The sequence below is a fragment of the Mustelus asterias genome, chromosome 11 (assembly GCF_964213995.1).
Source record: "Mustelus asterias chromosome 11, sMusAst1.hap1.1, whole genome shotgun sequence".
In the NCBI taxonomy this organism is placed as follows: Eukaryota; Metazoa; Chordata; class Chondrichthyes; order Carcharhiniformes; family Triakidae; genus Mustelus; species Mustelus asterias.
In genome coordinates, this window is record NC_135811.1 from 102,633,213 (window position 1) to 102,661,120 (window position 27,908).

The following is a 27,908-nucleotide window of genomic DNA, read 5'->3' on the forward strand; positions in this document are numbered from 1 at the left end:
TAGAGGGATATGGCCCCCAGATGGGTAGGGTGTGTTAGTTCATACTGGCAGCATGGTCGGTGCAGGCGTAGAGGGCCAAAGTGCCTGTTCCTGTGCTGTAATTTTCTTTGTTCTTAATCTGGTCTTGGTATTCTTCAAAATTAAACTTAGTATTTTTTTTTAAAAACTGGGATTTACACAGGTAGGTTTGCTGCTTGGCTGGTCTGAGCACAAATTTCAATTTCAAGTCCACACCTGCTAGCACTGAAGGCCCGATGGTGGCAGTTGTTAGCACTGCTTCCTCAGTGTCAAGGACCTGGTTTCGATTCCCAGCTTGGGTTACTGTGTGCAGAGTTATGCAGGCTCTGTCTGCATGGGTTTTCTCCCACAGTCTGAAAGATGCATTGGTGAGGGTTAGGTGCATTGACCATGCTAAATTCTCCCTCAGTGTACCCAAACAAGCACCAGAGTGTGATGACTAGGGGGATCTTCACAGTAACTTTGTTGCAGTAAAAGTAAAAGCAAACTGCGGAAGCTGGAATCTGAAACAAACAAAATTCTGGAAAATCTCAAGCAGGTCTGACAAACCTGAGAATAGAGCCAAAGTCAAGTCTGGATGATCCTTTATCAGAGCAGGGTCATCTAGACTCAAAACATTGGCTCTATTCTCTCCCCACAGATACTGTCAGACCTGCTTGAAATTTCAGTATTTTGTTTCAACTTCATTGCAGTGTTAATGCAAGTCTACTAATATTGCTTTTGATTAGTAACCAGGATCAACAGATCTTGCTCACTGCTCAAGTAGCAAGCCCATAATCCCAAAGAATCTTCAGGAACATTGGCAATGATCATTCTCCCTCCTCAAGTTCAACAACACCAATTGTAATATTTTCTGAACACCTGTTGTCCCTGTTTCATCACCGATGGCCAGAACCAAATTTTAAAATTCCAAAGCATCAAAACCCTGGCTTTTGACTTTTGGGCCAAAAGACAACATCTAGAATTAAATAGTCAGGTGGTGCTTTGACTGACTGATGTAGCTAGCTAGGTCAGGCTTCAAGAGTGCAGTGATACAGAAAGTACAGTTTGCATGTTTATTAACACAGGAGCACATTACATCACATCACTGCTTGTGGAGATTTACAACAAAATAAAGCCAACCTTGACTTAATTGTACACTGCAGCATTTTCTTTGCATAGTCTTGGATCCAAAACGAACGTAGTCAGACATTTAGCCTTCAAGCCAGGACATGCAACAACTGAAGACCACATCCTGAAATGTAGCTGCTTTTGAGGTCGTGGTGGTAAATAGTTCAGCTTGAAGTTCAAGCCACACATCAGCACCTGCAATACAAGCCAAGCTTCACCACTGATCAGGAACTCCAATGCACGCCACAAAAAAAAAAGGCAACACCTTATGAACTAGGCATGTGCAAGATGCATCACCCACACCCTGCATGAGTAAATTAAAAACCACATCCTGTGACTAAATTAAAAACCAAAAAAAAGCTTGAAGCTCAGGGGGCGAAAGCCATTTGTAGCATCCTGCTTCCTGTTAATGGCCACTTGCCCTCAACTCAAGATGCTGATAAGCTTTAACAATGGACAGTCTCATTCAATCTATTGGCACCAACCCTGTTTTAAGCAAAAGTTACCAGGCACATCCCCTACTTGGCAATTCTTCAGATAGTTTTCCAATGTTTGTCTGTTGCGCATATCAAATGGGTAGCCCAATACTCCCAGACCGAGAATATTGACAATTTTGGGGGTACAAGGCACGGAGGGAAGAGATGCAACAAGTTATTTTCAAATCAGACATTCCAAAAAAATCAACTTTTGCTGTATTTTCAGCAAGTAAAACTCATTCTCTAAAAACAAAGTGCAGACTAATTCCAAAATCAATTTTCAGACTACATTTGTCAAGTGAAGATCCAAGACTTGCTCCCAAACCAAAAACACCAGCAAACTAGCAAACATAAAAAGTTAAGTTAGAAATTAAACCACAAATTATCCAATCAAGCTCAGTGCTCACTGGTTACAAATAAAAATCACTTCCCCCGTCATCCATTGTAAATGTAAATGTGAGTTACTAATTCGGCTATTTGTCAGGTAGAAAGAGCTGGTTTTCAAAGAGTCGTGTCAGATTGGCTTCAGGAGTCACAGGGTGGATAATTTTGCGCTCGTTGAAGAGACCAGAGAGGTCACTCTCAATCTTGCTCTTCGATTTGAAGAGTTTCTCACTGAAGAGCCTGGTCAGCTTCTCTTCGATAACCAGGGATCTCTGGCCCTGCTGCAGCTTCTGTCTACATTCCCGATTGATCTGCAATTAGGAGTCAATCCGAATTACACAGTAGACCCAAACAAAATGAACCAGAATCAAATGGATCGAGTAATCATTCCTTCCCCTAGTGATCTCAAACAGTTGAATAGAACGCAGGGCTGCAGACTGCTTGATGGTATTCAAGGTCCCAAAACATGATGGTGGCACAGTGGTTAGCACTGCTGCCTCAGTGCCAGGAGCCTGGGTCAATTCTGACCTTGGGTGACTGCTCTGTGTGGAGTTTGCACATTCTGGGTTTCCTCCAGGTGCTCCAGTTTCCTCCCACAGTCCAAAGATGTGCAGGTTAGGGAGATTGGCCATGCTAAATTGTCCCAAGGTGTGATTGTCCCATGTCCCAAGAGGCGATTAGCAAGGTAAATACATGAGGTTACGAGGATAAGGACTGGGTGGGATTGTTGATGGTGCAGCCTTGATGGGCTGAATGGCCTCCTTCTGCACTGCAGAGATTCTATGATGAGCATCATTTTCCAGGAATATACATCTTGGAATGCAGACACTTCATCGCCCCCCCATTAGCGAATTCCAGGTACCATAAACAATGCAGAAGTGTCACCAAGGATCCCTATTCCAATCAAAAAAATACACACTTGGCTTCCTCCATTTTTCAGGGCAATCTTCTGACAGTCAGAACTCAGAAATCAGACAGCCCACACACAAACCATGTCACTTTTTAAAAGCACTCGCTGTTGTACTCTGCCAAGTGCTACAAAATGACCATGGGTTGGTTCAGAGGGAGGTGGTTGGCGAGGCCAGGCTGTGGTTTGTAGGGGGTCATGGGAAAGATAATGGAGAATCCAGGTTCAGGGGTGGACGGTCAATGGGTCAGTGAGTGCATTTAGTCACCTAGGCATTCAATTTAAATCGAGCGTTTCTGGAGCAAGAGTTTTCAGGTAATTCAATGTGAACTGGAGACTCCAGGAGGGTCCCAGGGAATTGGCCACTAAAAGTTCAATCTTCCTGGTGAATTCCCAATCATTGCATTGGAACGTCCAAGGGATCCCATAGCACAGCTTGGTTGGGGTTGTGTGGGGGGTAATGTAGATAGGCCAGACAGATGCACAACATACTGGACAACATTTTCCTGAGAGGAAACAGGTACGGGGTGGACTGCTGGTAGGACCAAAGAATCCTGCTGGTGTGACGTGCCAGAGAATTCTGGACACCCATGTCCCAAGGGTGCACAAAACCGTCACAGCCTCATTTCAGCAAGGGACCCAGTTTGGTTAATTTTAAAGGGAGTGTCTACATTCCATACATTAGTGGCCAGGCAGCTGAAAGTTGCAGCCAATGGTAACTGATGCTCTACAAATCAGGGAGCAAGAGATATTGGGGTGCTTTGACACGAGATGAGATAGGGAGGGGAAATATTAGAATGGATCGGAAAACAAGGATGAGAACTTGGCATTGGTTAAGCAGGAACCAATGCAGTGGGGCATGGAGGTGATGAAATGGACATAATTTTGAATAATCCCCCAAGTTACATGGATAGAATTGTCAGGTCGAGATAGATGAAGACTTTAGCAGATGAGTGGAGGATGGAACTGGGCGATTAGTCTTGGGTTGTGCAGATGACAGTCAGACTAGCCTCAAGTGATATTGGTGTCAAATGGGAAACAAGTAGCTTCAGTCTTAATTATTGGAGGTAATCCAGAGATCTCAGACTAACGTTCTGGGTATATGGATTCCAATTCCAACCACATCTGATGGGATTTAAAGTCAATTAATAAATCTAATCAAAAGCTAGTTTCATGGCACCATTACAGGTGGCTCTTGCCCCTAGGGAAGTTTGTCACCCTTAGCAGTCTTGCCGACATGAAACTCCAGACCCACAATAATGTGGTGGACTCCCAACTGCCCTCTGAAATGGCCTAGCAAGATATGCAACTCGAGGGCAATTAGGAATGAGCAACAAATGCTGGCCTTGTCAACACACCCTGTAAAGAATAAAATGAGAAATATCAGCCAACATGGGAGCCAGGGAGAGAAGTCGAGAGGTCAGCACTTTAGTGGGAACAGGGACGAGAGGCTGTTTGTTCAAATGGGCAAGGGGAGAGAGAAGTCGGGGCAGCCAATCTCAGTGAACAAACTAACTCACACCCAGGTTAGAGGGACACAGCACTTTGGCGCTCCTCAAAGAGGGGGGCTGGACCTTCATTAAATCACAAGAAGATTTCCCCAAGTTTAAGGGGTCAAGCTAATAATTGATTGAATTATAGGGAAGTCAAGCTGAGGAAGATACAAAGCTCGAGGAAATAAATCAGTAAATTTGCTCAAATAATTTTTGCTATTGCGTTTATATTATAAGCAAACCAAAGGACACAAGGTCCATCACATTAAAGTCCTGGCATCCAAGAACCACAATCTAGGTCTGCACCAACTCTCCAAAAGAGCATCTTACCCAAGCCCACTGCACCCCACCCTATCCCTGTGCATTAACCACAGCTAATCCACCCAACCCAGACACATTTGGTTCTTCAATTGAATAGCCGGCCCACACAGCATCTTAAAGGAACATAAACTGACACCCCAGTACCAAACCCCTCCAAATACTTGATCCAGAATTTGTGACCTACGTTGAGTTTCTTCCTCTCAGGGTCATGCACCATAAGATGGCGGAGACGACTTTCCTGTGGGAGGAAATTGGACACAATGAGCTGACACATTCAATGTGCAACACTACTGGTTATTTTCATTATAGAGCGAGTACAGCAAAGATTTACCAGGCTGATTCCTGGGATGGCAGGACTGTCAAATGAGGAGAAACTAAATCGGTTGGGATTACATTCACTAGAGTTTAGGAGAGAGGAGATCTCAGAAACTTATAAAATTCTAGAAGGATTAGACAGGGTAGATTGAGAAAGAATGTTCCCAATGGTGGGGAGTCCAAAAATAGGGGGCATAGTTTATCGGAGACATTAAAAGACCTATGTGAATAGGTTAGAGATCAAGGCAACAAATCAGCCACACTTGCTGAATGACAGCATGGAGGACATCAGTGCCAAGTCATGTCCTTGGTAACACCCCCAACCACCCTACCAACACCATGACAAACCGGAGCTCAATTCAAAAACCAACATTTCCAATGACCAAACCAACTCATGGAGTTTCCCCAGGAGGTGGAAGTTCATATTCATCCTTGTATGGATTAAAACACCAAGCTCCCAATGTAGAAACCAGTCATTCAGCCCACTGATATTTATCATCCGGTGTTCAATTCTGTCCCCCTTTTAATCCAGGTCACTTTAGCCAAACAGTTTGCTACTTCAACCCACAAAGTGCTATTTATCAAATCACCAAGAACTAAAGTATATAACCATTCAAGTGAGAGAGTGTTTTATTTTTAAAATGTTGCTTTAATATATGCCCCACTTCCTCATTTACCATTACCTGCACCCCACATACTCACTTTCATTGCAAATGCCTTTTGGCAGTCCGGGAAGTTGCATTTGTATTCTAGAATCTTGAAATGATCTTTCCGGATGTGATGCTCCAAGTTAAAGGCAGCTCGGAAAGTCAGTTCACAATCCTCCATTGGACAGGTCCGTTCAAAGTCCTGCACCGTATGGATCCGTTTGTGTCTACGTAGGGCACTCAAGCTTCTAAATTTCTTTTCACAATTGGTACAGCTGTGCTCAACTGAAACTATAGGCAGACAGTACAGCAAACAAGATAATCAATAACGTCAGTTTAACTTCAAAAATTAAAAACCACAGCTGAATCATGGAGAAAAGTTCTCCTCCAACTCATTTTTAAAACATTATTCATTTGTGGGACATGGGCATCGCTGGCTGGGCCAGCATTTATTGCCCAACCCTAATTGCCCTTGGAGGGCAGTTGAGAGTCAACCATATTTGCTGTGGATCTGGTCACATGTAGGCCAGGCTGGGTAAGGACAGCAGATTTCCTTCTATAAAGGGCATTAGTGAACCAGATGGGTTTTTCCGACAATGGTTTCATGGTCATTGGTAGATTCGTAATTCCAGATTTTTTTATCTGCCATGGTGGGATTCGAACCCAGGTCCCCAGAACATTAGTTGAATTTCTGGATTAATAGTCTAGCAATATTACCACTAGGCCATCGCCTCCCCTCATGAGAATAGACATTTATGTGCATCCAGGGACTCCATTTGGATGGGGAGAAGGCAGAAGAGAGATCTTGGAACAAGGCTTCAAGACTTATCCAAAACTTGCTCCAACTCTGGACAGGTTTGCCCGACTGACTGCCTCGCTGTAAATGGCAGACTGGATTCTGACCCAATCAGCGCTCTTACCTACTTGCTGAGGTTAAACTCCAATGGGTGTGAGGGGGCATTTGCTCCCACTGTTGCCCTGGGGTGGTTAAACTGGAGGTTAAATTGTTGGGCACAATTACATTAACCTGTGCTCGTAGTATTTAGCAGTCATGTGATCTACGCAAGTGCCCAAATATTTCAGTATAGACTGGTTTGAAAAGTCAATTTCAAATACAAGTTCCACTATAATTGATATCCTCAAGAGTATCCCAAAGCACTGGACAATCCAAGTGCACTTGTGTAAGCATTCGCTAAATTGAAGGTTAATTCTCCTGTGCCCCAAAAATCAGAAAGCTTATTGCCGAGAGTCAACAACTCACTGAAAAGGTTCCTCTCCATTAAAGACTCTTTGCAATGGAATTGGAGTTTGTGGCTCAGATGAATTTGCAAAGGGCCAATAGGGCAACACTGGAGTTTACCCAATCTCTCCATGGAGGCTCAGTAATAGATCACAAAACCAGTCTGGACTGTGTTAAGTTAGCCAATTTCATCAATACAGTACGCTACTGTAATTGGTCGGGGCTTGGGAGGGGGGGGTAGAAAGAGGGGGTGGACACATTTGCAAATGGTCTGAAGTGCAACTGTATCTCTACCACAATATATCAAAATCTTCTCATTCATTGCAAGAGGTTGGACTCAATTTAAACAGGACTAAGGCAAAACACCAAGTTTTATACAAGTCAAGAGGGAAGTCTGTCTACACTTCCTGCTGCCTTGGAAAAGCAGCCAGCATAAGGTCCCATGCACATCGTCTCTTCCACCTTCTTCCATTGGGGGAAAGATAACAGCTTCTTCCCTGCTGCCAGACTTTTGAATGGACCTACCTCACATCAAGTGATGTGGGGATGCCAGCGTTGGACTGGGGTGGGGACAGTAAGAAGTCTCAACACCAAGTTAAAGTCCAACAGGCTTATTTGGTATCATGAGCTTTCAGAGCACTGCTCCTTCATCAGGTGAGTCACCTGATGAAGAACAGTGCTCTGAAAGCTCACATTAAATTAATCTTTCTCTACACCCTAACTATAACTAACACTACATTCTGCACTCTCTCCTTCTCTATGTACAGTATACTTTGTCTGTATAGCACGCAAGAAACAATACTGTTCACTGTATCCCAATACATGTAACAATAAAATAAAATCAAAGAACAAACATTTGTATGGAAAATCATAAAATCAATGGAAACACGATATCATCCAAGTTGGCAACAAATTAAAGCAAAGACTAAAGATAGTGTCAGATATTTCACAGAGAAATCCAATTGTCAAAATTTATCTACAAGTTTGAAGAGGTCAAATCAGCATAGTTAATAATTTAGCTTTAGCTGATTGAGAAGCCAAACAATTATATTCCCTTTATCGCCAAGGTTCATTGAGCTAGAAATCACAGATACAAATAAAGACTCCAGTGACTGGATTTCTCACCCAGATGAGTTTTCAGATGTTTCTGTAGCTGTGTCCATGTGGTGACTACAAACAAACATCCTTTAAAACTGCAAGGATAGCCTGAGGGAGAGTCAAAAAATACTGTTAGAATTATGTGAAGTTTGGCATTTTTAAGAAGGTTTGTGATTCCAAACCAAGTGCATAAAAACCCAAGTATACCAGGCCCACCAAGTTTATAAATTGAAAATACTGCCTGAAGGTTGGCAAGAATAGAATTATAATCCTACAGTGCAGAAGGAGGCCATTTGGCCCATCGAGTCTGCACCGATCACAATCCCACCCAGGCCCTATCCCCACAACCCCATGTATTTACCCTAGCTAATCCCCCTGACACTAAGGGGCAATTTAGCATGGCCAATCTACCCAACCCACACATCTTTGGACTGTGGGAGGAAACCCACGCAGACACAGGATGTGCAAACTCCACACAGACACGGTGATCCAAGCCAGGAATTGAAACCGGGTCCCTGGCACTGTGAGGCAGCAGCGCCAACCACTGCTACCATAAGGAAGAGAACACATTTAGGTAGGAGCTTTCAGCTCTTTCACAGTGGGCAGAACTAAGTCAGGGTTCAAGTCCCATTCCAGCAGATTCAATCGCAATGACACAGCAGGATTGGAACTTTTCCTTCACTCAGTGGCAAGCAGGAAAATAAAGCCAGGATCCTAAATAGCAGTTACTGATAAAGGATATAGGTTGCTGCTGGCACACAAGAGAATGAAAAACAGGCTGTAGCAGAGATTGTTTAATTTAACTATTTCTCTTTACCATTGTGTTTTCTTTCATGCATTTTGCGTTCATTTGGTGTCTTAAACTTCATTTCACACCCCTCCTTCTGGCACCTAGTGCAGGAAACAATTGGGTAGATTCTCATTTCCTGTGCGTGAGCTCACACATTTGCAATGAGCAGTGATGATAACAGGCAAGATCAGTGGAACATCCCACCATATACACACATACAGTATCACCAAGCATAAAAACTAAAGATTCACTTCAGCCCAAGGCTCCCATTCCTTCTAGCCCAAAGGGAAAATACTGATGCTGGAAATAAATGCTAGAATGAGTAAGGGTTTGAAGGGCTATGGGTGAATGGGCAGGTAAGTGGAGTTGAGGCGAAGATGAGATCAGCCACATTAAAAGGCAGCGAGCTCGAGGGGCTAAATTGTCTACTCCTGCTCAAGAGTTCTTGGGAAGCTCGAGTGGGAGAAGGTTCTGAAGGTCACCTGTTTTTCCACACACAAATGCTGCCCGACCTGCTAGGCCTTATTCCAGCATTTTCTATCCCGATCCCTTTTACCTTGGCCCAGTTCAGTTTGCATCCAATAAGCACATTCTCTTATTTCAAATCTTGTCCCGAAACCAATTGCATCATCAGTATGGAACTTGCTGCCAAGGGTAGATTTAAAAGTACAAGCACAAATCAAAGGAATAATTAATTGACAGTTCAGACAGCTCTTATTGCTATGAAATTGGCAGGTTCTGACAGTCTGCACTGTTCCCCAAGTGCATTGATGACCTTTTGACTGCAGGCACGAACATACAGATTGTACTATCAGTGCAGTTATGAATTTCATTATATTCACACCCACATTTTTCTCCAACGCAAGGATTATAGTGCTGACTGTAGGGCAATGGGTTAATATACCAATTATATACTACTATGTACAGGCAGGTTGGGTCTTATGGAACCTCAAATGGTGTAGCAAGAGTAGGCCACGTCCCAATAAAACTAGTTTTTATACATCTGCAGACTATTCTGCGTGGGTCAAATATACTGACTTCACATAAAGTGCCTTTAAAATTCAGCCCATGTTGAACGCAAACACATGGAAGGGGGTTCCAAGAACATATTTTTGGTCACTTACTCAAAAGCAGGTTCTTTAACATGCTCATAACAATGGATCTTGAAATTGCGACGCTTCCTGAAGGTCTTTCCACACGTGTTATAAGAACACTGCAAAAAAAAAAATGGAGCAAAGTAGTTACGTAAAAATTGGCAGATTTCAATCCAGTAATTCACTCTTTAGCCTTTAAGATTAAACATATGCGACATCAAATGATAATTTGACACTGACATGATGCCCTCTAGTTACAGAACACTCAAGTGAACAGATGGGCATCACATTATCCCCAGGGTCACCAAGTCAAAACCCTCAAATTCTGGTACCTTCTCACACTGAAAACAGCATGGGAGAGAGGTGTAGCAAAGATTGAGGAAAAGATTATTCAAAAAAGGGCTACAAGTCCTGATGGTAAATTTTAAAACAAATTTATCCCAACCATTTGTTAACCAGACTTGGTAGTAGCTTAGTTCAAATATTAAACTTGTAATTAATGCACTGTGCCGTGCTCTCCTAATCCAGGACCATCCCTTTTCTTCCCACTGAAGTTCTCAGAATCATAGAAACCCTACAGTACAGAAAGAGGCCATTCAGCCCATCGAGTCTGCACTGACCACAATCCCACCCAGACCCTACCCCCATATCCCTACATATTTTATCCACTAATCCCTCTAACCTACGCATCTCAGGACACTAAGGGGCAATTTTTAGCATGGCCAATCAACCTAACCCGCACATCTTTGGACTGTGGGAGGGAACCGGAGCACCCGGAGGAAACCCACACAGACACGAGGAGAATGTGCAAACTCTACCACAGACAGTGACCCAAGCCAGGAATCGAACCCAGGTCCCTGGAGCTGTGAAGCAGCAGTGCTAACCACTGTGCTACTGTGCCGCCCCAGTTCTACTGGCAACTTGCCTCCTACCAAGCTGTACAACATTCTACCTCATCTAACAAGGAGAGATTTAAGGCAAGGAAAAAAAAAATCCCTATTCGGAAGAAATTTCTAGCTCATGGTGAAAATTGTGGCTTTGCACCAACTCCATCCAGATGAGGAAGTAATCAGTCAAAGCCATTCAACACATCCAAGCCACACCAGCAGCTAAATATCTGGCAACACATGTAACAAGCAAGGTGAATAATGGTGATCCTGTAGATGTAATATATCTGGACTTTCAGGAGGCATTTTAGGTTAAGGTTAGTTCACATGGGATTAGGAGTAATTTATTAGCTTGGATAGAAGGGGGGCGGGGTCGGGATAAATGGGTCATTTCTCAGGTTGGCAAGATGTAACTAGTGGATGCCACAGGGTTTGATCTCAAGCCCCAACTATTGACAATCTATATTAATGACTTAGAAGCAGGGATAGTAGTGCCATAGCCCAATTTGCAGATGACACTAAAATAGGTGGGATAGTAAGTTGCTACAATGAAATTTAAGTGAATGGGGCAAAATTTTGAGGATGGAGTTTAACGTGAAAGTGTGAGGTTATCCATTTTGGTAAGAATACAAAGGCAAATTCTTATCTAGATGGAGAAACATGTAGTGCTTCAGTACAGAGGGGTCTGGGTGTTCTTGTGCATGAATCATTATGTAACTACAGCAGGTAATAAGGAAGGCAAATTGAATCTTGGCATTTACTTGCTAAAGGAATATAATACAATAGTGAAGTGTTGCTGCTACTGTACAAAACATTAGCGAGACCATACTTTAGAGTATGGTATACAGTTTTGGTCCCCTTACTTGAGGTTGGGCGGGGGGGGTGGGGGCGGGTGGCGTGGGTGGGTGGAGATGCAGTTGCACTTTGAGGCGGTTCACTCGATTGATTCCAGAGATGAGGGGGTTTGACTTGGAGAGTGGGCAGTTTAGGCCTATACTCCCCAGAGTTTAGATGAATGAGGGGAAGATCTTACAGGTGTACAAGAGGGATGTTTCCTCTTGTAGGGCAAGGTGTGTTTTAGGATGTGGGGGGGGGGGGTAGCAGATGTAAAACAAAATGAGAAAAAATAATTTCTCTCAAAGGGTTGAGTCAGTGTGGTGGATGCCAGGACTTCAGTAAATTTAAGTGGACAGATTATTAATCAGTATGGGTTTGAAGGGCTGTGGTTAACAGGCAGAAAAGTGGAGTTGAGACAAAGATGAGATCAGTCGTGATCATTAAGTGGTAGATCAGGCTGGAGGGCTGAATTGTCTGCTCCTGCTTCTCATTCTTATGATTATGAACATTCATCCCCACTGTCCAGTGTCCCAACACCATTACTTTTGCACCTAAGTTTAATAAGTCCGAGAGATAGGTACCAATCTTTCTGGCCAACCAAATGAGGGATAGGTGCCTTGAACAATGTTCTATTCAGGTCATGGAGAACAAGCATTTGCTAGGTCTCAATATAGATTCAAGAGTCAGAAGTCAGGAAGGGTACATATGCTGACTCACGCATTACCCCCACTCCAGGAGACCTGATGCTTCCGTTCATCAAAGGAAAATGAATGGCTACTGTAAAATGGAGAGAGACATGCGCCAAAGCACAGGTCCACCATCAAGTTTAGGGATACTTAGCCCATATTTGGGACAGGTTCAGCAATCCCTGCCAGCATCAGTAGTAAATGCGCCTAGTTTGGGGGCGTTTAAGAGATCCGTAGATAGGTTCATGGACGAAAAGAAATTGGTTTAGGTTGGAGGGTCACAGTTTTTTTTTTAAACTGGTCGGTGCAACATCGTGGGCCGAAGGGCCTGTTCTGCGCTGTAATGTTCTATGTTCTATGTTCTATGTTCTATTCTGATGCCAACCTCCAAGTAGTCACTGGCCAGGCATACTCTGGTCAGCCAACATCTATTTGATGGGCAAGGATATTCAAGGTTATGGAATCAAGGCAGGTAACCCGTACTTGAATTATAGGCCAGACTGAAGGGTTGAATAGCCATAGGCAACTCCATCTGAAAGGTTATGTCCGAGTCAGGCAAGTTCATCCAAACTCTTCTTTTCTCCTCCCAACCCAACAGCAAAAGAATCAGAATCCCTACAGTGCAGGAGGCCATTCAGCCCCATCGAGTCCACCCAGGCCCTATCCCCATAATCTCACCTATTTACCATGCTAACCCCTTTAACCTACACATCCCAGGACACTAAGGGACAGTTTAGCATGGCCAATGCATCTAACCCGCACACCCCTGGACCGTGGGAGGAAACCCAGGCAGACACGGAGAACGTGCAAACTCCGCACAGACAGTGACCCAAGCCGGGCATCGAACCCAGGTCCCCGGAGCTGCGAGACAGCAGTGCTAACCACTGGGCCACCCAAGTTCTTGTTTCAGGCAAAAAAAAACATCCATACAATAAATCACCAAAATATAATGCAATAAAAAGTGGATTCATTTTGATTTGGTCACTTTCTTCAAAGGGAGCACTTGGAATGTAATAGAGTCAAGTCTCTAAAGTCTCAGCTACAATTGCATGATAAATGGAGTCCTGTTGACAGAAGCTGATCATTTTAAAAAATGATTTTACTTCCCTTGCCTTGAAATGTTCTGGATTTCCATGCCGATACTTTAGGTGTCTCTTTAAACGGTCGTTGCTAATGAAGGTTTCTGGGCAACCCTCCATTGTACATCTGCAAAATAAAAGTTCAATCACCTTGTTAAAAAAGGTACATTTCCAATAGCAAGTGGCTGAAATGGTCAGGCCAGTAAAAATCTGGATTGCCCAATTATAAATGAATGATTTAAATCAGTCAATACGACAACAAATTCTCAACTACGAGGAAAATGGGTTCAAATCCCACTCGAGACACAATTCAGATTCCAAGCTGACACCAGCAATGTTTCAAATGCAACATATAACCATCTGCCCTCAGGTAGATGTCAGTATTTTGACAAGTGGGACACAATCCTGACAATTTATTCCTCAACCATCACAAACTAATCAGGTTACTGTCACCGTTCATGGGATCTCAGCCTGGGTAAAATGGCTAATTTTCATAAATTACCATAACATCAAAATGGCAGGTGGATGAGGGGTTTGGGATGAAAATCAATAATCACTTAGATAGGTGCAGAATAAATAAGGAAAGCCAACATGGATTCATTAAGAGAAAATCATGTTTAACTAATTGCATTTTTTGAGGTGGTAACAGAGAAGGTTGACAAAGGCAATGCGATTAACGTGGTGTATTTGGATTGTCAAAAGGCATACAGTGCCAGATTGGAGCAAAATTCCAGCTCATGAAAAAGGTAAAGTAAGCACTTGGTAGGAAAATGGACAATGGACGAGTGATAGGAAACAGTAGTGATAAATAGATGTTTCACAGATTGTAGGTTTGTACTGGAGTTGTCCAGGAGGCAGTACTGGGACACCAGCTCGTCCTGATACATATTAATGAAGACTGGTGTGTGCAGGGCATGGTTTCAAAATCTGCAGATAAGATTGGAAGTGACGTCAAATGTGATGAGGATAGCCTTGAACGGAAATGGACAGTGGATTGGGCAAACAAGTGGCAAATGAAGTTCAATGCAGTGAAGAGGTAGTGTTTCAATTTGGCAGGAAGAATGTGGAGGCACAGAATAAAGGGAGGAACTCTCAAGTGACTTTGGTTTATATGTACACAAGCCACTGAGGTTGGCAGGGCAGGTTGAGAATGCAGTTAATAAAGCATATTGCATCGTCAGTTTTATTAATTAAGTTGATCTTTCTCTACACCCCAACTATGACTGTAACACTACATCCTGCACACACTCGTTTCCTTCTCTATGAAGGAGATGTTCTGTCTGTATAGCACACAAGAAACAATACTTTTCACTATGTTAATACATGTGACAATAATAAATCAAATAATTAGAGGCATTGAGTATACAAGAGTGAGATCAACTTAAATATCATTTAGGTCTTATCTGGAGATTGTCAGCTCAGGGTGCCATACTCAAGGAAGGATATAAAGGCATTAAGTAGAGAAGATTAATAAGAATAATCCCAGAAATAACCAACTTTTAGCTGGAGGATAGATTGGAGGGATCAAGTCATTTCTTTCTTTGCGAAAAGGCAATTAGAGCGCTAGTCATGTTGCTAAGGGGCATGGACAGGAACAATAGTGAGGAACTGTGTCCTCTAGTCTTGATGAGGAGACAAGATTTAAAATAATGGACAAAAGTAGTAAAATTCACTCAGTTGGTTGTATGAGCCCCTTGGGTGGGTGGTGGAGGCAGGCAGGTCTGATTGAGGTATTCAATCTTATCTGAAACAGATGTGGGAGAACGCAGAGTGAGCCAGTGTAGACTTGATGGGCCAAATGGCCTCCTACACTAAAGAGTGTAAAGCTGGTATGTGGATGAGGAAGAAATTTTGATTGGGTTAGCGAGAGAAGTTTTTGTAAGTATACCACTCAGATTATGATCCAATTGTGGAGTAAATGCTTGATAGGCAAATGTGTGTGTTAACTTTATAATTTATGTAGGAGACTACAAGAGAATGCATACTAACTTCATTTACGTTGCTGTCATGGGGAAGAGGTAATGAACCGAAAGGCAATTAGTCACCGCCCCAGGTTGTACCACCATCTCTGCCTTTTCCATACCCAGAAACATTTGTGTAGACATATCCCCATCTAGTGGCAAGCATAAAACTGCAACTACCTCTCCAATTCCACCCAAAATGTCACCATAGCCTCAGATGATCACAAGCTGCTCTCCCCTAACTGGTGGTGATTTAACTTGAGGGTCATCACACCTCAGGCAAGGTTAAGACGGCAAGATTCATGAACAACTTCAGCTGGTACAGAAAGTGAATCCACACTCCATCACTAACCAGCTGTCTAACTGAGCTAAACTGATATCAGTAACAATCTAAATTCATGGTTAGAACTGTTTATAGATGCTGGTAACCAGCATCTATAAATACATACTTTAGATGAGAACTTGGAAATATATTTTCCTTTTAGTTGAGTCTGTATTGGGCTCCCCCTTTTGTTTTGGACAAGTGATAGATGGCAACTTTTTAAATTGGTCAACGTGGAAATGGTTTGAAAGCTCGACTCACAATGGTTGTTTTTCCACACTTTAAATAATTTCCCTCCGAATTCACATAGGGCAAGACCCTTCCCCAAACCAACCTTAACTACTTAACAGGTCCACACCCAACAGTTACTTTGAACCATTCAATTCTTACCCGAAAGATTTCTCTCCCAAGTGTTGGCGTCTATGTCGCAGTAGATGAGACCTTTGCGTGAAAGTATTTGGACATGCCTCCTGATCACACTTGTAAGGCTTCTAACGGGAAGAGAATTGGAAGCCTGTTGACCAAAAGAATGGAATGATAACTTCAAAATAAAAAGACACCCGACTTCCACTGGCATCTCACCTGCCCCGAGTGCACAGCAAGATGTTGCTGCAGTTTCCGAATTCTGGTGAACGTGGCCAAACAGCCGGGCTGGTCACAGGGAATGAGTTTTAACAACTTATCCTCGACCTCCATTCTCCTCTTTCCAAACTAAAAGAAAGAGGTCTCCGCAGATTTGTTATTTATGCTTTGACAGAGTCAGTGGGGTGTTAAACACAGCTGCATCTCGACTGCACTCCAATGATTGACCCCAAGGATCTGCTTAACTGAGTCGATTAGAATTGAAAGGCCAGTTAATGGGTCACAGTCAACGTTTGAAAGACAACAGGTGGTGATAATGTGACTAGGAGCCCGTGGAGATCCATTTGTCCAGATTAAAATTTCTGATTAGGAACCTTCAGACATCTGCACCAAATATCCTGAAAGCCCCTTCCTCTGTCGAGATCAGCATTTTACCATTTCTATCACAGCTTCTTGGAACTGTTCTGTTTCACATAGTAAGCTAGCCACTCTTTTATTTCTGAGGTAGGATTTGAACCCATGTCCCCAGAGCATTAATCTGGATCACTCAGTGATGTTACTATTACACCACCGCCTCTCCCAGAGTAAACTAGCCTGGGATTGCTTGAGAAAGAGTTGCTTTATTGGGTGAATTGTACTCACCTTGATGGCCCCATGGGAGCATACAGTGTCGAGGGCACTTTTAATACCTTCCATGCCCACTGGGCACCATGGGGGCTGGGGTGCATTATCAACCCCTTTAATCACATTTTAATTTGATGTTTTAAGTTTCCTTTCTACTTTGTCCTTTGTTTTGGGCGGTTCCCCTCCTTTTGGGAGCTGCCCATTTTAATTTGTCCCTTAGTTAATTTGAATTAGTTTATTTGGTTAAAAAGATTGATGATGGCCCCCATGGACATTCAAATAATCGCACCTGAATTTATCTTGTGATATTTCTGATGTCAAATCAGTGTAGAGGTTGTAATTTTTCCTGAAATATATTTGAATGGATCAATTCATCAAACATTCCTATTTCCTGAGTGTAACTTGTGGAAGCTATCGGATTCTGCAGTTGGCAAACTATTGATCAAGTTAAACGTTCAGAAATTGTAGATCTCCGTCCTTTCGACCATCTAGAAGTACCTCGCAACCTCCCCGCCCCCCAACATTCCTCCTCTGGTGGCACAATGGTTAGCACTGCTGTCTCACAGCGCCAGGGACCCAGGTTCAAATCCGGCCTCGGGTCACTGTGTGTGGCGTCTACTCGTTCTCGCCGTGTCGGTTTCCTCTGGATGCTCTGGTTTCCTCTCAGTCCAAAGATGTGCAGGTTAGGTTGATTGGCTATGCTAACTTGCTCCTTAGTGTCCCAAGATATGTAGGTTAAGGGGATTAGAGGGGTAAATACGTGGGGTTATGGGGTAAGCCTGGATAAGATTTGGTGCAGTCTCAATGGGCCAAATGGCCGCATTCTACACTGTCGGGATTTTATGATTCAGGAACCAAGGCATTGATGACCATGGACTTCCATAGGATTTGTCCATGATTATGTTTGGCAAGGTGTTGCAGTGTCATTTTCTGCATTGTGACTGGCCAGGACACTCCCACTATTTACCAATGGACATACTGGAGGGAGCTATAGGCTGATAATCAACCTGTGTTATGATCACACCTTCCCAGAGGTCCTGAGGTGGGATTTGAAGTCGGAGCCTTTGGCCTCAGATATAGGGATGCTACCCACTGCTCCACAACATCTCCACCCCAACTTTGCAAAAAGCAATTGTTTCTTGGATGATTCCAAAGTCTTTGCCATTAATAATCTATCTGAAAGCTTATCCCGTGCACCAATCATAATCTTTATTCATTCAGAGAGCATGGGCATTGCTGATCTATTGCCTATCCCTAAATATCCCTGAAATAGTGGTATTGAGCCATCTTGAATAAAACTGAGTGGCTCGCTAAGTCATTTCAGAGGGCACTTAAGAGTTATAGAATCATAGAGGTTTACAGCATGGAAACAGGCCCTTCAGACCAACTTGTCCATGCCGCCCAGTTTTTAAGAACATAAGAAATAGGAGCAGGAGTAGGCCATCTAGCCCCTCGAGCCTGCCCCGCCATTCAATAAGACCATGGCTGATCTGAAGTGGATCAGTTCCACTTACCCGCCTGATCCCTATAACCCCTAATTCCCTTACCGATCAGGAATCCATCTATCCGTGATTTAAACATATTCAACGAGGTAGCCTCCACCACTTCAGTGGGCAGAGAATTCCAGAGATTCACCACCCTCTGAGAGAGAGTGGTGAATCTCATAAGCTGGTCCCAGTTGCCTGCATTTGGCCCAAATCCTTCCATACCCATCAATATAGTCAACCACATTGCTGTGGGTTTGGTGTTGTCGGAAGTGGGCACGGCTCCCAGTCTGAGGCCAGTCAGTTTGTATGGATTACACCCGAGCAACTGACCCAGTCCTGAAGGGGTGGACGCTTGACCGGCTTAGTTGTCACCGTTAGGTTTCCACCGGCAGCAATCCCCTCAGGGGACACCTCTGGGGACACGAGTCCACTTCTCTCCCCCCTAACCCTGTTCGAGATCAAAGACACGGATGAGTATTCTTCTAAGTCATTTTATTCTTTCTTGCAAGGGTGCAGTCCCGTAGGAACACACACACTTACAATACATGATCATACTTTATATGCATCCGCAAGTTCATCATACGCCCCTCCTTTTCCTTGTTCATTGATTCCCGCGCTTCCTTATTGTGAACGGTTCCGCCCTCCAGCACCTATTTTTCCTTTTATAGTTGCAGTAACCGTTTCTTTCGTAATTCTACTTGTAACTACTGGTACTCTGACCGCAAACAACTGATTACATACTGGTGGTCAAACACCTGCTCCTGCAAAGTGTCTATACAGCATATTTCACTTCCCATTTTCCCCGCTCTGAGTCTGCCAGCTCATCATTCTCAAAAATTACATCATCTTCCCCTTACAATCCCCCCTGTTTTTCCTTACGCCCTGTAATTTTTGATACCTAGTGTATTTTCTAATCCCTCTAGCATTCTGCCTGCCTGTTCTGGTGTCACATGTAGGCCAGACTTTGTAAGGATGGCAGATTTCCTTCCCTAAAGAACATTAGTGAACTGAGGATGAAGCCTTGTGACACAGTGGTAGCATCTCTCCTGCTGGACTATAAGCTTAGGGTTCGAATCTAATGCTAGGATTTGTTGGCCACAGAAGGAGTGTTCGTAACACAGTTCAGCAGACTGATACTCAATTCTGGAATCCTCCACCACATCCCTCACTCCCAAGGGATAAAAAACGGGAGGACACACTAAAAAAATAGTGAACAAGGTGGATTTTTAAACAATGAGCTAATAGTTTGATGGTCACCATGACAGATATCAGCTTTCTTCAAGTTTATTTATTAGTTTCACAAGTAGGCTTACATTAACACTGCAATGAAGTTACTGTGAAAATCCTCTAGTCGCCACACTCCGGCATCTGTTCGGGTACACTGGGGGAGAATTTAGCACGGCAAATGCACATAACCAGCAAGTCTTTCAGACTGTGGGAGGAAGTGGAGCACCCGGAGGAAACCTGCGCAGACACGGGGAGAACGTGCAAACTCCACACAGACAGTGACCCGAGGCCGGAAATCGAACCTGGGTCCCTGGCGCTGTGAGGCAGCAGCGCCAACCCCCGCGCCACCGCCATCTATTCCAGATAACACTGCTGCCTCACAGCACCAGGGACCTGGGTTCAATTTGGACCTTGGGTGACTGTCCGTGTGGAGTTTGCACGTTCTCCCCATGTCTGCATGGGTTTCCTCTGGGTGCTCTGGTTTCATCCCACAGTCCAAAGATGTGCGGGTTAGGTGGATTGGCCATGCTAAATTTCCCCTTAGTGTCAGGGAGATAAGCAGGGTAAATATGTGGGGTTACGGGGATAGAGTGGGATTCTTGTTGGTGCAGGCTCGATGGGCTGAATGGCCTCTTTCTGCACTGTCGGGATTCTATGATTTATTAATTAACTGAATTTAAATTCTCCAACTGCAGTGGGATTTAAATATTTTTTCCAGATCATTAGTTCAGGATTCTGGATAATTAGGCCAGTAGCAATGTTAATCCTTATTCTTATGAAAAGGAACTTTCCCAGATGCATTAATTCAATAGGACAGGATTAACCACCCATTCACATCCTTGTTCCAGTCTGTTGTGATGACTAAAGGGGATAATAGCACAGTGTAGAGTTTAGGTAGAGGGTATATTAAAAGCACAAAAGAATAATGAGACAATGAATTTAATGCCAAATAAAGGGGATGATGGATTTTTAATTATAACCTGATATTCCAATGTCCTTTACAACCTTTGAAGTACAGTCTTCACTCACTTAGAACCCTACAGTAAAGAAGGAGGACATTCAGCCCATCGAGCCCGCACTGATCACAATCCCATCTCGGCCCTATTCCCGTAACCTGACATACTTACCCTGCTAATCCCCTGACACTAAGGGCCAATTTACCACGGCTAATCAACCTAACCCGCACATCTTTGGAGTGTGGGAGGAAACCGGAGCACCCGGAGGAAACCCACTTAGACACGGGGAGAACGTGCAAACGCCACACAGACAGTGACCCAAGGCCAGAATTAAACCTGGGTCTCTGATGCAATGAGGCATCAGTGCGAACCACTGTGCCACCGTGCCGCCCCATTGAAAGCAAATATACTGGGCTATTTGAAAAACCCGCAGGGAGCAGATCAGATGAATCATCAGTGAATCTATTTTTAGTGCTACTGATTGAGAAATAAACATTAGCCAGCATTCTTAGAGAATCCTCTGCCCTTTGAATCTTGTATTGTGCCTTTTATATCCATGTGAAAGGGTTAGAACATAGAACATAAAACAGTACAGCACAGTACAGGCCCTTCAGCCATCGATGTTGTGCTGAGCTTAATCCGAAACCAAGATCAAGCTACCCCACTCCCTATCTTTCTGGTGTGCCCCATGTGCCTATCCAATAACCGCTTGAAAGTTCCTAAAGTGTCCGACTCCACTATCACAGCAGGCAGTCCATTCCACACCCCAACCACTCTCTGAGTAAAGAACCTACCTCGGACATCCCTCCTATATCTCCCAACATGAACCTTATAGTTATGCGTCCTAGTAACAGCTACAGTCACCCGAGGAAATAGTCTCTGAACGTCCACTCTATCTATCCCCCTCATCATCTTATAAACCTCTATTAAGTCGCCTCTCATCATCCTCCGCTCTAAAGAGAAAAGCCCTAGCTCCCTCAATCTTTCCTCATAAGACCTACCCTCCAAACCAGGCAGCATCCTGGTAAATCTCCTTTGCACTCTCTCCAATGCTTCCACATCCTTCTTATAGTGAGGTGACCAGAACTGCACACAATATTCCAAATGTGGTCTCACCAAGATCCTGTACAGTTGCAGCATAACCCCACGGCTCTTAAACTCAAACCCCCTGTTAATAAACGCTAACACACCATAAGCCTTCTTCACGGCTCTATCCACTTAAGTGGCAACCTTCAGAGATCTGTGGATATGAAACCCAAGATCTCTCTGTTCCTCCACATTCCTCAGAACCCTGCCGTTGACCCTGTAATCTGCATTCAAATTTGTCCTACCAAAATGAATCACCTCGCATTTATCAGGGTTAAACTCCATCTGCCATTTTTCAACCCAGCTCTGCATCCTATCTATGTCTCTTTGCAGCCTACGACAGCCCTCCACCTCATCCACTACTCCACCAATCTTGGTGTCATCAGCAAATTTACTGACCCACCCTTCAGCCCCATCCTTCAAGTCATTGATAAAAATCACAAATAGCAGAGGACCAAGCACTGATCCCTGTAGTACACCGCTGGTAACTGGTTTCCAGTCTGAAAATTTTCCATCCACCACCACCCTCTGTCTACTATGAGATATGATGTGGAGATGCCAGCGTTGGACTGGGGTGAACACAGTAAGAAGTCTCACAATACCAGGTTAAAGTCCAACATGTTTATTTGGTAGCAAATACCATAAGAAAATACCATAAGCTCCGAAAGCTTATGGTGTTTGCTACCAAATAAACCTGTTGGACTTTAACCTGGTGTTGTGAGACTTCTTACTATGAGATAGCCAGTTACTTATCCAATCGGCCAAATTTCCCTCTATCCCACACCTCCTTACTTTCTTCAGGAGCCGACCATGGGGAACCTTATCAAACGCCTTAGTAAAATCCACGTATACGACATCAACTGCTCTATCTTCATCTACACACTTAGTTACCTCCTCAAAGAATTCAATCAAATTTGTGAGGCAAGACTTCCCCTTCACGAATCTGTGTTGACTATCCCGGATTAAGCTGCATCTTTCCAAATGGTCATAAATCCTATCCCTCAGGACCTTTTCCATTAACTTACCAACCACCGAAGTAAGACTAACTGGCCTATAATTGCCAGGGTCATTCCTATTTCCTTTCTTGAACAGAGGAACAACATTCGCCACTCTCCAGTCCTCTGGCACTATCCCCGTGGTAGTCATGATGGGTTAACCTGGTGTTGTTAAAACTCTTACTATCCCCGTGGACAGTGAGGACCCAAAGATCAAAGCCAAAGGCTCTGCAATCTCATCCCTTGCCTCCCAAAGAACCCCACGATATATCCCATCTGGCCCAGGGGACTTATCGACCCTCGGGTTTTTCAAAATTGCTAATACATCTTCCCTCAGAACATCTACCTCCTCCAGCCTATCAGCCTGTATCTCACACTCATCCTCAAAAACATGGCCCCTCTCCTTGGTGGACACTGAAGAAAAGTATTCATTCATCGCCTCTCCTATCTCTTCTGACTCCATGCACAAGTTCCCACTACTATTCTTGACCGGCCCTAACCTCACCCTGGCCATTCTTTTATTTCTCACATAAGAGTAAAAAGCCTTGGGGTTTTCCTTGATCCGACCCACTAAGGACTTCTCATGCCTCCTCCTGGCTCTCCTAAGCCCTTTTTTTAACTGATTCCTTGCTACCTTGTACCCCTCAAGCGACCCAACTGAACCTTGTTTTCTCATCCTTACATACGCTTCCTTTTTCCTCTTGACAAGACATTCAACCTCTTTTGTGAACCATGGTTCCCTCACTCGGCCATTTCCTCCCTGCCTGACAGGGGCATACCTATCAAGGACACACAGTATTTGTTCCTTGAACAAGCTCCACTTTTCATTTGTGACTTTCCCTGACAGTTTCTGTTCCCATCTTATGCTCCCTAATTCCTGCCTAATCGCGTCATAATTACCCCTCCCCCAATTATAAACCTTGCCCTGCCATATGGTCCTATCCCTCTCCATTGCAATAATGAAAGACACCGAATTGTGGTCACTGTCTCCAAAGTGCTCTCCCACAAACAAATCTAACACTTGGCCCGGTTCATTACCCAGTACCAAGTCCAATGTGGCCCCACCTCTTGTCGGCCTATCCACATATTGTGTCAGGAAACCCTCCTGCGCACACTGTACAAAAACTGCCCCATCAGAACTATTCGACCTATAAAGGTTCCAATCAATATTTGGAAAGTTAAAGTCACCCATGACAACTACCCTGTGACCTCTACACCTATCCATAATCTGCTTTGCAATTTCTTCCTCCACGTCTCTGTTACTATTTGGGAGCCTATGGAAAACTCCTAACAACGTGACCGCTCCTTTCCTATTTCTAACTTCAGCCCATATTACCTCGGTAGGCAGATCCCCCTCGAACTGCCTTTCTGCAGCTGTTAAACTATCCTTGATTAACAATGCTATTCCTCCAAATCTTTTACCACCTTCCCTACTCTGACTGAAACATCTATACCCCGGAACTTCCAACAACCATTCCTGTCCCTGTCCTAACCATGTCTCCGTAATGGCCACAACATCGTAGTCCCAAGTACCAAACCACACTCCAAGTTCATCTACTTTATTCTGGATGCTCCTTGCATTGAATTAGACACACTTCAACCCACCTTCCTGTCTGCAGGTACACTCCTGCGACCTTGATACCCTCCTCAGTACCTCACTACACTCAACACTGGCTTCTGGACTACAGCTCCTTTTCCCATCCCCCTGACAAATTAGTTTAAACCCCCCCCCCGAAGGGCCGTAGCAAATTTCCCTCCCAGGATATTGGTGCCCCTCTGGTTCAGGTGCAAACCGTCCTGTTTGTACAGGTCCCACTTTCCCAGAATGTGCTTCAATTATCCATGTAACTGAAACCCTCCCTCCTACACCATCCCTGCAGCCACGTGTTTATCTCCACTCTCTCCCTGTTCTTCAACTCGCTAGCACGTGGCACTGGCAATAAACCAGAGATGACAACATGGTTTGTCCTGGCTCTCAGCTTCCACCCTAGCTCCCTAAATTCGTGTTATAAATCCCCATCCCTTCTCTTACCTATATCATTGGTACCGATGTGTACCACGACTTGTGACTGTTCCCCCTCTCCCTTAAGGATCCTGAAAACACGGTCCGAGACGTCACAGACCCTGGCACCCGGGAGGCAACATACCATCCGTGAGTCTCTTTCGCTGCCCCAGAACCTCCTATCTGAACCTCTAACTATCGAGTCCCCAATAACTATTGCTCTCCTGCTCTCCCCCCTCACTTTAACATCGCATCTGAAATGTAGGAGCTCTCAGGTACTGCACAGAAGTTTTGTGCTTTAGGTTTTTTTTTTATTCATTCGTGGGACATGGACATCGCTGGCTGGGCCAACATTTATTGCCCACCCCTAGTTGCCCTTGAATTGAGTGGCTTGCTAGGCCATTTCAGAGGGCAGTTGAGAGTCAACCACATTGCTGTGGCTCTGGAGTCACATGTAGGTCAGACCAGGTAAGGATGGCAGATTTCCTTCCCTAAAGGACATTCGTGAACCAGACGGGTTTTCCCGACAATCTACAATGGTTTCATGGTATTCAGTAGATTCTTAACTCCAGATATTTTTTATTGAATTCAAATTCCACCAGCTGCCGTGGCAGGATTCGAACCCGTGTCCCCAAAACATTAGTTGAGTTTCTGGATGAATAATCTAGCGATAATTCCACTCTGCCATCACCTGAACCCACAGCCTTGTGTGATTGAAGTGAAGTACTACCCGTTCAGCCAATCTAACAGCTGTAGATGACTGTACAATGTTTGTGTGACATTAAATTAATTGGTTCTGCAATTGACAATGGTTTATCAAGATATATCAAAAAACAATGGGAGGAATTTTCCCATCCCGCCTGCCACGGGAGTCATACCGTGAAAGCATTGTCGATTGTTGTCAAAACCCATCTGGTTCATGACTGTCCTTTAGGGAAGGAAATCTGCCGTCCTTACCTGGTCTGGCCAACATGTGACCTCAGAGCCACAGCAATGTGGTTGACTCTCAACTGCCTTCGGGCCAACTAGGGATGGGCAACAAATGCTGGCCAGCCAGCGACGCCCATGTCCCATGAATGAATAAAAAAATAATAAAACAAGTCTTCTGGGTTATGTCCTGTTGACTGTGATCTCATCTTCCCCTGAAGTACATAAACAATGGATAAGGTTCTCTCCCTTTTATCCTGTTGTCAAGAAAAAAGTAGTTTTGCTTGATTTGTATTTGTGGGTATTAGAAATACGGTATAATTTTAAGTAAGCTTAATTTTTGTGTCTCTGCATAAGAAAGAGGTAAAACTTTAGTTAGCTTCAAGTTAAACAAAGGTGTCTGCATGTCTGTGGGTTTTGGTTTCGTTTCCAACTGTAATTGTAATTAAAAGGTTTATGACGTGAGAAAAAAACAGGGTTTAAAGAAAGACTAGGCTGTTTCTTAGCAACCAGAGAGCACCCTAGTTTTGAGTTTAGTTTTAGACTGGAGCCAGGAGAAGCTGGGCAGAAGAAGGGAACTGCAGGGAGCAGAGTTCCCCCAAAAAAACCCAAAAGGCCCAAAAACCAGGAAGTTGCAACAAAGTCATGGCCGTAATTTTACCGGCCTGCCCGCCATGAGAATCGGAGTGGGTGAGGGGAGGACCATGGAAAGGTCCGTTGACCTCGGGTGGGATTTTACGGTTTTGGGATGAGAGGCCATAAAATCCCATCCCAAGTCTCAGGGAAACATTTCAATTAAAGAAGCACTGAACAAGGGGTTCTCTGAAATGCTGCATCTGACCAACAACAAGTTCAGGAGAATTTTAAGTAAAAGGTAGAGGAAATTCCTGCTGTTAAATAGACAGCTGCACGGATCAGGTTTAAAGTTGGCTCCTTGGCCCAATTGGGCCCAATTTATCATGGCCAATCAACCTATTCCTGAGAAGCCAGACATCAGAGGTAACTCAAAAGTTTGGTGATGTCTTAATACAGCCTGCGAAGCAGTAAAGTTAAAGAACAAGAACAAAGAACAAAGAACAGTACAGCACAGGAAACAGGCCCTTCGGCCCTCCAAGCCTGTGCCGCTCCTTGGTCCAACTAGACTAATCGTTTGTATCCCTCCATTCCCAGGCTGCTCATGTGACTATCCAGGTAAGTCTTAAACGATGTCAGCGTGCCTGCCTCCACCACCCTACTTGGCAGCGCATTCCAGGCCCCCACCACCCTCTGTGTAAAAAACGTCCCTCTGATGTCTGAGTTATACTTCGCCCCTCTCAGCTTGAGCCCGTGACCCCTCGTGATCGTAACCTCCGACCTGGGAAAAAGCTTCCCACTGTTCACCCTATCTATACCCTTCATAATCTTGTATACCTCTATTAGATCTCCCCTCATTCTCCGTCTTTCCAAGGAGAACAACCCCAGTCTACCCAATCTCTCCTCATAGCTAGCTTTAAAGTTAAAAGTTTTATTTATTAGTCACAAGGCTTACATTAACACTGCAATGAAGTTACTGTGAAATTTCCCTAGTAGTGCTAGGGGAGTGCTCTCTTGGCGTGATTGTGCACCCGAGAGATCGTGTGGATGTTTGAATGCACATGGCAATTCAAGGCAGAGGAATACTGAAAGGAGAGATTGGAATCCTGGAAGTGGATCCTTGTTGAAGGCATCCAAGAGAAACCTTCATTTGGGGAAGATTCTAAGGCGTGATTGTTTTGCGAGTGGAGATTCTCTGACAGAGAATCTCACCCAGGCCCTCTCCTCTGCCCCATCCCTATAACCCCACACATTTACCATGGCTAATCCATCTAACCTTGGGACACTAAGGGATAACTTAGCATGGCCAATCCACTTACCCTGCACATTTTTGGACTGTGAGAGGAAACAGGCGCACCTGGAGGAAACCGATGAAGAGAATGTACAAGCTCCACCCAAGGCTGGAACTGAACCTGGGTCCCTGGAGCTGTGAGGCAGCAGTGCTAACCACTGTGCCACCCCTTCCAAGAATCGACAGTGCAGAAGGAGGCCATTTGGCCCATCGAGCCTGCACTGACAACAATCCCACCCGGTCCTGACCTATCCCCATAACCCCACATATTTACCCTTCCATTCCACCTGACATAAAGGGGCAATTTATCATGGCCAATCAACCTAATCTGCACGTATTTGGACAGTAGGAGGAAACCTACGCAGACACGGAGATAATGTGCAAACTCCACACAGTCACCTGAGACCAGAATTGAACCTGGGACCCTGGCACTGTGAGGCAGCAGTGCTAACCACTGTGCCACCGTGCCACCCTGGAAGTCAGAGTTCTAGCG

At 44.3% G+C, this 27,908-nt stretch overlaps 1 protein-coding gene across 1 annotated transcript; it reads right to left on the minus strand.

Moving 5' to 3' along the window:
- Positions 1 to 1,060: 1,060 nt before the first annotated feature.
- LOC144500283 (P43 5S RNA-binding protein-like) lies at positions 1,061 to 10,976 on the minus strand. Its single transcript, XM_078222959.1, has 7 exons — positions 10,938 to 10,976; positions 9,924 to 10,012; positions 8,827 to 8,900; positions 8,037 to 8,117; positions 5,727 to 5,962; positions 4,894 to 4,947; positions 1,061 to 2,299 (listed from the first exon to the last, which is right to left on the minus strand). Exons 1-7 carry the CDS (start codon positions 10,974 to 10,976, stop codon positions 2,078 to 2,080), a joined length of 795 nt encoding a protein of 264 aa, XP_078079085.1. The 3' UTR covers positions 1,061 to 2,077.
- Positions 10,977 to 27,908: the final 16,932 nt, after the last annotated feature.

Coding starts and splice junctions, on each gene's coding strand:
- LOC144500283 (XM_078222959.1), bottom strand. CDS start 10,976: ATGGCTTTGACTGATTACTTCCTCATCTGGATGGAGTTG. Junction 8,901..9,923: donor GTTAAAGAACCTGCTTTTGA/GTAAGTGACCAA, acceptor TTCCTGCACTAG/GTGCCAGAAGGAGGGGTGTG. Junction 5,963..8,036: donor ACATCTGAAAACTCATCTGG/GTGAGAAATCCA, acceptor GTCTGCCTATAG/TTTCAGTTGAGCACAGCTGT.